Source organism: Lagopus leucura, unplaced genomic scaffold, assembly GCF_019238085.1.
Source record: "Lagopus leucura isolate 7727_CA_CO unplaced genomic scaffold, USGS_WTPT01 40906-0_obj-0_obj, whole genome shotgun sequence".
Classification (NCBI taxonomy): domain Eukaryota; kingdom Metazoa; phylum Chordata; class Aves; order Galliformes; family Phasianidae; genus Lagopus; species Lagopus leucura.
Genome location: NW_024969542.1, coordinates 1 through 10,401, shown reverse-complemented (window position 1 = coordinate 10,401; position 10,401 = coordinate 1). Strand labels below are relative to the sequence as shown.

General features: G+C 46.1%; 2 protein-coding genes across 2 annotated transcripts; both read left to right on the top strand.

The window, feature by feature from the left end:
• Positions 1 to 1,354: 1,354 nt before the first annotated feature.
• LOC122194192 (acyl-coenzyme A thioesterase 5-like) lies at positions 1,355 to 2,583 on the top strand (the record flags this gene model as incomplete). Its single annotated transcript, XM_042895115.1, has 2 exons — positions 1,355 to 1,557; positions 2,002 to 2,583. Coding segments are annotated over 2 exons (785 nt in total), but the record flags the coding sequence as incomplete, so codon positions are not given.
• A 7,075-nt stretch (positions 2,584 to 9,658) lies between these two features.
• Positions 9,659 to 10,398, top strand: LOC122194191 (acyl-coenzyme A thioesterase 2, mitochondrial-like; the record flags this gene model as incomplete). Its single annotated transcript, XM_042895114.1, has 1 exon — positions 9,659 to 10,398. A coding segment is annotated over exon 1 (588 nt), but the record flags the coding sequence as incomplete, so codon positions are not given.
• Between the last annotated feature and the right edge of the window lie 3 nt (positions 10,399 to 10,401).

Here is a 10,401-nt window from a genome sequence, read left to right as displayed (position 1 = left end):
CGGGAGGATCAGGGCAACGCTCTTCCTGCCCCCCGGTGAGTACCGGCTGTAGCTGTGCTTTTTTTTCAAAAGTATTGTGTTTGTCAGGGCAAGCTATCTCATGACCTACATAAAGAGGAGCCCATGAAAGCTCCATCCCTCTTTTCCTCTCTACCGTCCCACTGACCCATTTGACTATCATTTACATTCACCCAGGCACTTGAATGCTAGAACAAGGTTACAGAAACAGGCAAAGAAATTATTCTTTCCAAAAGCCAGGTGGTATAACTGTGGAGGAACACACAAGCAAGCAATGAGTGTGCCAGTAGGCGTCTGGAGCCGAGAGGCTGAGATAAAGAGCTGTGCAGAGAGTCTATATGCCAGTCCTGCCTTGTTGCCCAGAGCTGGCTCCACATAAAAACCCTGGGAGTCCTCCTCCTGGAGGGGACTCCAGAACTTTCATGGAGAAGAAATCTTTCCAGCAGAAAAAGACAAACATTGAATAGCTTTAGTAAAGGATTTCCTTTTGGAGGTGTATGACTTGCTCAAGACACCACCAGGTTTCAGTATGTGCTGGGCTGCTAAACAGAGACCTCCTTGCCAGAGTCCAGGGTGTGCTGACTTCTCACCCTCAGCATCCCCCTTGGAGGTGAGGCCAGGGCTCCTCCCCCTGCCTGCTGACCAGGAGATGAAGAAAGCTGCTTGCATACATTTTGTTTCCAAACTGTCCTGCTTCCCTTCACTCATGCTGCTTTACGGTAAGCTGGCTTGTTTTCTCAGTGTCCCCAGGCCTGCTCCTTCAAACAGTGTGTGCTTTAAAATTATAAACCTTTGCCAGTCCCTGTTTCTTTGAAATGTTTCCTAGGCATAGAATAGAAGGATTTTATTTTCATCCTGCAGCCATTTAGGAGTTGGCTACCACTTAGCAAACAACTTAAAGTCTAAAAGTGGAGAGTCCAAATGGCTTTTGCTACAACACTGTCCCACCTCCGTTGAGTATCCCCACAGACCTTTTCTGTATTAGGACCTTTTCTGTGCATGTTCAGGGTAAGCCAACAGTGTTGTGCTACACTCAGCTGAGCCTTGGGTCACAGGCAACTGCATCCTGCTCTCTGCAGTACACGGCCACTGCTTTGAATGCTCACAATCTATGTAAAGCCAGTAGATGTGCTGTCATTTGCATGCAAACAGCACAGGAAGAGCAATGGAAGAGGTCTTTTTAGCAGCCAACACTGAATTGCTGAGTGATTTGTCATGTCCTTTCCCCTAAAAACAGTCTTCTGCAGTTCCTGTTGTGCATCTGATTTTATGTGTTCTAAATCAGAGAAACATTTAAAGGACTAATTTCATGTGATACTGCTCTTGTCTGCTGCAGGACAAGCCCCCTTTCCAGGAGTCATCAACATAGATGGAGTTGGAGGAGGCCTTTGTGAGCATAGAGCCAGCTTGCTGGCCAATCACGGCTTTGCCACACTGGCCCTGGCTTATTACCAATATGAGGATCTGATCCAGAAGCCAACCAAACTCCATCTGGAATATTTTGAAGAGGCAGTGAACTACATGCTGCAGCACACACAGGTAGTAGCATGCTCCCTGCCCTCTGGCATCCAGAGAATGCTTCTTCTCTGGGGTGCCTATCCCCTCGCCAGAGTTATCACTGGGGGAAGCTGCTGGATGCTTGTGCAACCCTATGGCTGGCATCTGCAGGGTGTCTGAGCTCGGGAAGGGAGGAAGGACTAAACAGACATGCACTGGAAGGGTGGTGGAAAGAGATAAAGCACACTCAAAAGAGACAGCTGAGACATAATGAAGTAGAAAGGCTCAAGCAGGAGAGCCTTCATGAATCACCACCCTTCTTCCTTCTCCTTCAGGGCAGGTGTTTAGCACTTGTCCAGCAGAAAAACTAATCATCCTCCTCTGTACTGTTATGTAAACTCTTGACATTACACAACATCCCCTTCCAGTAATTAGCTGTTGTGTTTTTCAGCTCAATACTGATGGGGCTTTCCTCCTATCCACCAGGTAAAGGGACCAGGGATTGGCCTGCTCGGTTACTCCAAAGGAGGTGATCTGTCTCTCGCCATGGCTGCCTTCCTGAAGAATATCACAGCAGTAGCTTCCATTAATGGCCCTGTGGCCATTACAGTTTTTCCTCTCTGCTACAAAGATAAAACTATTCCCGCTTTGATTTATGATGAAAACCTTGTGAAGGTTTATGATAAGAATATCCTTGATTATTCTGATATTACTGATGACCCCTTTAAAGCCCCTGGCAACCAAAGCCTGATCCCAATAGAGAATGCTGAGGCACATTTACTATTAATTGCTGGACAAGATGATCATATTATCAACAGTAAGTATTATGTCACTGAAGCCCGCAAATATTTGCAGGCTCGAGGGAAGGAAAATGTTCAGACACTCATTTATCCCGGAGCAGGGCACTGCATTGACCCTCCCTTTTCCCCTTTTTATCCAATAGGAAACCACCCAGTTTTTCACAAACGAGCTGTCCTGGGTGGAGAGCTCACAGCTTACTCTAAGGCACAGGTTCATGCTTGGCTACAGATACGGGCTTTTTTCCACAAACATTTAAATGACAAGTGATGCATGTACAAGAAATGCACAACTCTGAACAAACATCTGATGAATTATTTTAAAATTATCAGGTCAACTCCCTTTCCCAGCTGTACCAATACAGCTACAGTGCCTTTGGTGACTTTGCACAACCATAACTCAGAAAAGAATTGGTTTTCATTTTCTGTTTTACATTTTTGGTCAAGTGTCAAGAAAAGGAAGGGAGAATAGGAAAAATATTCAGTTATTTTTCTCATTTGTTTTCTATTTTTATATTTGCTTTTCACATTACTGTGGCCTCCACGTGCATATGCTATTCACAACTCATACTTCAAAGCAAAACCTTTCAAACAATAATTTTGGTGCATGGACTTTACTACTGTTATGGTAAAAATCATAGATGAAAATGCTTCTGAACTCCAAGACACTGGAATGTGCAATAATGGATGTTACGGCAAGAATGTCATGGTCTCTCTGGTTAGCCCTCTGGAAGGGTTGTTTGTCTTCTGTTTCCATTTCCCCTTCAGAAGAAAGTGCTTTGCTTCATGTATACTTCCAGCTCTAACATGTCATGCAAAAACCCAAATTTACAAGCATTGTGATCTTCTCCCATAAAATGTGGAAACTTTTCAGCTTTGTTATTAGAGCTGGTTGAGGTCAGACTAATGAGGGAACAGAGCTAGAGCAGCTCATACAGGAACCAAAGGCGTGAAGGGATCTTTCCGCTGAGTCATGAGACTCCGAGTGGACCCCTTTGCTTTCTATACTCCTTTTGATGGCCTAGGTGTAGCTACATCCACTCTTACTCTTCGTCAGTGGTTCACATCTTAACAGAGTTTCTCTCATCCACCCATTGACAACTAACCAGACAGTCACAAATAATTGCAGACAAATTAAAATTAATTCTCCAAACAATTAAGACTTTACATTTACCTCAACAAATAACATCTTCCTACCAAATTTGTCAGTTTACTTGTCAGTTTACATTTACTTTATCGGGTTTTCAGGTTCTGGACTGACTTGTATTTGAAGTCAAAGTGGTAATGTCAGAATACAGCAAAGAGCCTGCAAACAATCCTCACTGATAATCCCAATAGGGAGTGCTTTTTCAAGTGCTTTTTTTAGGGTGGCACCTGGAATCCTGAGGAGCCAGGCTGTAATTCCTTCAAGCTGTAGCACCAAATGGGCTATCTGAGTCATGGCACCATGACTGCCAGAGAATATGGAGACCCCAAGTGTGTAGTAGCCCAAGTACAACTTAACATGGATCAGAAGAAGCCTTATTGACTACAGTCACAGTTAGAAAACATTGGGGCAGCATCAGCCCATCTGCTCCCCTCTTCTGTCAGATGTCTGTAGAGACCTCTCTTAAGTACTGTTTCAAATAAAGGAAAGAGGTGAGGAAAATCCTTCTAATGTTAGCAAAGCCAGTTGTATATTCTTGGGAAAAACAAATTCTAGACAACTATGAATACGTCTGAAAGGCCAAATCCCTCCATGCCTAGGAGGGATGCAGTCCTTAAGGAGCTTGTTAGCAGCCACAGCTGACAAAACAGAGAGGGCTCTCTGAGAGCCCTGTAGGAGAGGCACAGCAGTATTAGCTGAGCTCACAAGTGGAGTGCAGTGGGCACTAGAAATGATCACACACTGCTAGCTTTTGCTTGGATAAAATTCTCAGCCATTCCTTCCAAATCTTGCGTATTTTACCACTGCACTCAACTGCTCTAGCTCCGTTGCCAAATTAGTCTGACCTCAATTAGAACGGCCAGATCAAGCAGAGTGTGACTTTAGCAAACCCCTACTGTGGGTATCTCCTTCCTTGGCTCATACCCACTGAACAAGCCATATCAGTGTGGATAAAATGAGAGCAGACACTCAAGTCTCAGGTGGGAGATGAAATGCATTGGTCTTGGTGGGACTGAAATGCAGGCTGAGACCCTGGGAGGGCTGTCATCTCAATCACTGTGATTAAAATTTGGGCTGAGATTTGAACAGCAAATCAACATCTTTATATAAAAATAAGTCTTACATGTAAATAGAAGGTACCTTTAAAATCACAGGCTGACAAAAGTCATTTTGGTGAGGATAATACATAGGCTTGGATACCCTGAAATTTGACCTTACGGCATGCGTGTGTGTGAGACTGAGTACAGGTGGGCACTGGATTGTCCAAAGCGAGGGAGGTTGCCCTTAATGGTGGCCCAGCCCGGTTTATATACAAAGATTACTCTACTAAAATTGGCAAGGTTGTTGGTCTTTTTGTTTGTTTTGTTTTCGTAATGAAACAGCTACACCTGGGATGATGTCCATCAAAAGTTTCCCTTTGAGACTTTCAAATTTGATAACAGATGGGAGGAAAAAAAAACAGGAAAAAAAAAGTGAAAGCAAGATAGCACACACTCAGTGTGATGCTTTTTTTAGTTGATAAGATGATGCAGCTGAACAGTGCACTGAATCACAGAACTCAGAGCTTAGAAGACTCCCAGGAAAAGCTAAGACAATAAAAATTTAAAATCAGAATTGCTTGATTAACAAACAAAATCATCTCAACATTGATATACTTCTGTCACATGTACTGCTGCTCCTGTACAGCTATATGTTGTGGATGGCCTTATCATCCACTTATTATGTTGTGGATGACCTTTAATACCCTAAATCTTTAGGCTATTTTTCTCATCTAGCCCTCCTCATATCTTCCAGATAACCTGGATGAGCAGGGGAGGAAATCGAGTCCACTACTAGCTCTATAAACAAACCCTATTTGAATTTCCCTGTTGCAGAGGAAATTGTAACTTATCTCCTTGGTACCGGGACTTCTTGCTCCATTTCACATGCCTCTGACTTTCTGCACATTGCCTTGTCTTCTGAAGGTATGGGTACTTCAGGATAATCCACCCCACCTCCTGTAACAACTTCCCTATGTGCTTCACACGGTCCTATTTCTGATTATTCTGTTTTTCTTTTAAGCCCTACTGCTCCACTTCACTTGTCAAGCAAAGATTTCTCATTTAAACTAGGATGTGCCATTATTATTACCCCGACTGAATGTTTACTGATGTTTCACCAGTGCATCAGGAAGAATTCATCTCTCTATGCATAGACACCTATCTCTCCAGACCCCTCTTTTCTTCAGGACATCTTAGTGCAAGTGTCTTCCCAGATTTGTCTTCTCACACTAATGAAGCAGGTCGCATGCTAAGTTATGAACCTCATACTCAAATAGGGAAACGCCTCTCCTGTGTGTTCCTCATCATCCTATCTCAAAGAAAGCTGAGGAAGGTATCTGACTGGTAACTGATTCCCTGCTGCAGCCCCTATGGATGGTGAACCTTGTGACCATCTTTCATTGAACAGCTCCTTTATCCCATGTCCTGATCTCCAGAATGTACCCTTGCTCAATCCAGATCTTATCTTTTCTGTAGATGGCTCTTGCCTTTGTGACTCAAGTGGAAAACTTGCTTCCAGATATGCTGTCTGTGATGCATGATATATTGCAGTATATTTCCTCTGTACAAACTGCTAAACTTGTTCTTATCTGTGCCTGTGTTATGGCACATAGCCAATCTGCAGCTATGTTCACCAACTCCTGCCTTGTGTTTGGTGTTGCGTATCATTTTGGTCAGCTCTGAAAACAACATGCTTTTCTTATGTCAGCAGGTTCCCATGTGAAGGATAGATGTTATGTATGTGGATGCTCTTTTACAAGCCTTTCTACTGTCTTCTTTAGCTATTGTTTTAAATGTCAGTCTGCCATAACTCTATTCCACCCATTCCATTTGGCTGGAATAGAGTTAATTTTCTTTATAGTAGCTGGTACCACATTGTGTGTGCATCATGGTTTTGTGATTTTTTCTTATCAGTATTCCACATCATAACATCATGTAGAGCACCGGGAGTTGGGAGGGAAGATTTAGGTTGGATGTCAGGGGGAAGTTCTTTACAGAGAGAGTGGAGAGGTGCTGGAACAGGCTGCCCAGAGAGGTTGTGGATGCCCCATGCCTGGAGGTGTTCAAGGCCAGACTGGATGGGGCCCTGGGCTGCCTGGTCTAGTATTAAATGTAGAGGTTGGTGGCCCTGCCTGTGGCACAGGGGTTGGAGATTCATGATCCTTGAGGTCCATTCCAACCCTGACCGTTCTGTGATACTGTGAGTTAAAGTGTTAACGCTCAAGTTCCGGGCATCTGTCTGGAAGAGAAGAAGAGCTACATACCCCAGGGGGCTTTGCAGTCATAGAAGAGATCTAACCCCTGGCAAGGTCACCTGATGTGCTCTTCTTCACCTCCCCGCTGCTCAACCGGACTGCACATCTCACCTGAGCATTATGGTGAGGCCTATCCACCTTTCGGACACTTGCTCTCATTATATTTGATTTATTGGCTTCAATTCCAATTATATTGTATTGTAGTGTATTATCTTGCATTCCGATACTATACTTAGTAAATTAGTTTGTTTCTCCTCAGATCGTTGCCACTCTTTTAATTATTTTGGGGTTCCCTGTTTCCCTTTTCTGGAGGCACAGATTTTGTGAAATCCCTCTGTCACGCTAGTCACAGAACTGGGTTGAACCAGCCCGTAAACCATTGACAGTGTGTGTTGGATTGAGGAGGAAAATAGTGTTGATAGCACACTTATGTTTTAATTGTTGCTGAGCACTGCTTCCTCTAAGTCAAAGATGTTTTGGCTTCTCAAGCTACCTTGCCAGCGTGGAGCATGGATGTGCACAGCTGTTCTTTTCTTTCTCTCTTTTTTTCTTTTTCTTTTTTTTTTCTTCCTTTTTTATTAAACTATCCTTAGTCCATGAGATTTCACAATTCTCTTTAAGCTGTGGGGGAGGGGCGTAAGCAAATGGCTGTGTTGTCTGCTGAGCTGCCTGCCAGATTAAACCATATCAGCTTTTTCAAGAAAGGACCCAAAATAAGGACTTCCTGTTGCACAAGTTGCATCAGAACCAGAGACATTGTCTACTCCTTGAGGCAGCTGAATAATGTGATGATTATTTGATAGGTATAAACCAGACTCCAGCACTATGTGGTGAGCTGTAACTCTGACACTGCCACAGTCAGGATGTACCTTTTTCAAACATTTTTGTCAGCTTTCTATGATTCCGTAGTTCTTTGGAGATGAATTCTAAAACCATCAAAGGTGGCAACTGTGACAGGTAGCTACATCCCATACACCTATATCCCCCCATACACTTTGCTACCTGTAACCATCCTGCATCGTTGCAGATTTCTGGGTAGTATTTTTAAATAGTTATTTAACTTTAGACAAAACCAAAAACATATGCAAGAGACAATGTAATAGGATTGGTCTGCTGTGGTTTAACCCAGCAGGCAGCTAAGCAACACACAGCTGGTTACTCACTCTCTCCATGCACAACAGGATGGGGAGAGAACTTGCGGGTTGATAGTAAATAGCTTCATAGTAAAGAAAGAAAAATGGAAAATAAGAAACAATGACATGAAAAATACCACAAAAGATGCAACACACAATGCAATTGCTTACCACCCACCAACAGATGCCCAACTAGTCCCGAGCAGTGGCAGCTAACTCACCCAGTTTTACTGTTGAGCACAATGCCATACAGTACAGGACATCCCTCCGCCCAATTTCAGTGTCCCAGCTGTGACCCCTCCCAGCTCCTTGTGCTCCCCCAACCTCCTTGCTGGCAGGGCAGTGTGAGAAGCTGAAACACTGCTGGCTCTTTGTAAGCACTACCCTCTAACAACAAAACCATCAGTGTGTTACCAACATTATGTTCCTCCTAAATCCAGAGCAAAGCATCAGTGGAAATGACGATGCAGGCCCATGCTACTTCTTATGAAGATGTCACACAAGGAGATGACCTGGCTGATCACGATGACCTTGCCTGCAGGCTTCAAATTTTGTTGTTAATTATTTTTCTGACTCAGATTCACTTTCTCTTTCAGAACTTTCATTATTATAGAACAATGAACCTATAACTGTGAAGGAAGAGTCCTGGAGGACTCTTGGCTCTGCAGTGGTTGCCAGTTATACCCAATACTTTATGGTCGTGTCTCATTCCGTTTTACCCTTCCTTGCTTATGTGTCATACCGCATGGCTCACATTAGCAAGAGAGAATTACCACTGCAGTACAGCAGAAATCCAAAATTTTTCTGTAAAGCACAGCAGTATTGCTGTCCATACTGTACCTGTCCATAACAGTTGCCTAGTCCATAACACAGGCCAGTGTACAAAACCAACACCTGCAGCACATCCCAAACATCAGATACAAGTATATTTCGAACACAGCAGATACACGTCCTCCAGATGGCCAAACACTGTAATTCAGATAACAGTGCTTGTTGTCCTTTATGAGTAGTCAGGGTTGCAAACATACTGATGCCACTACTACAGCCAAGAAACTTTTAAGAGACTTGATACTTTGATTTGACATTTCTTTGATATAGATAGTAATCAAGGTGCTCATTTCACAAGCCAAATTATTAAAAATATTTGCACAGCTTTAAACATTTAGCAACACCTATGTTATGCCTCAGCCCAGCAGTGCAGAAGGAAGAATCTCTGACCTGAGATGTGAATTGGCCAAGGTATGTTAAGAAACAGGACTGAAGCAGCCAGAAGCACTGCTGCTGACATATATGCAACGCACAGTAAACAGGACGTACAGCCTGTCACCTCAGGAGATTCTTAAAGGATGGCCTATGTGCCTTCCTCATTCACCACCTGAAGAACGGCATGAACTTGGCCTGTGATTACCAGGCGTTTTAACAGTGCAGATCCCTAAAAAGCGTGGGATATCTGTCTATCCTCAGGTGAAGGAAGCTCTCTTAGTGCCCTCCTTCGGACCGTGCCACGCTCTGCAGCTGGCAGACCGGCTCTACACGAGGCGGCCAACAAGTACCTCGGGTCCGAGGGGAGGGGAGGAACACGCACCCTGAGAGGATCCCATCCCAACCGCCCCTTCCAACGGCTCGGCAGGGAGGTGGGGACAGGCAGTAGGACAGCGCGGCCCCTTGGAGCGGCCATCAACAGGAAGCGCCAGGAAGCGGGCACGTGAGCCCTACACTTCGCACCAAGCGTTTGAGAGGCTTTAAAGCCACCAGGGGCGGAGCGCGGCAGCATAATTATAAGTATTTAATATTACTCTATTCGTATTAAGCACCCAGCGTTCCTCACCGGCAGCCCCGAATCTCCGCGACAAGCTCCTCTCCTCTCGGACCCACCCACCGCTGCGGTGCGGGCCGCCCTCCGGATCCCGCCCACGGAGGCAAATGAGCGCCCTGACGGCGTGCCGAGCGGGCTCCCGCTGCTGGCAGAGCTGGCTCTCCCAGGTCGGCCCCGCTTCGCGGCACCGCAGCCCCCAGCGAGTAGCAGGGGCGTTCCCGGCCCGCCGCCTCTCCTCCATGGCCGCCACCATCCGCTTCTCACCAGCCACCCGCAGCCTCTTCGATGAGCCGCTGGGCATCACCGTGCAGGGCCTCAGCCCACGGCAGCAGGTCACCCTGCGGGCGTCCCTGCGGGACGAGGGGGGCGAGCTGTTCGAGGCCCACGCCCGGTACCAGGCGGCGGAGGACGGCGAGCTGGACCTGGCCCGCTGCCCCGCGCTGCCAGGAGGCAGCTTCAGCGGCCTGGAGCCCATGGGGCTGCTGTGGGCGCTGCAGCCCCGCAAGGCCTTCTGGCGGCTGGTGAAGAAGGACGTGCAGACCCCTTTCCTCCTGCGGCTGGAGGTGCTGGAGGGCCACGGGGATGACCCCGGGCGGCTCCTGGCCCAGGCTCAGCACGAGCGGGCGTTCCTGCGCGACGGGGTGCGCAGGGTGCCGGTGCGAGACGGGAGGATCAGGGCAACGCTCTTCCTGCCCCCC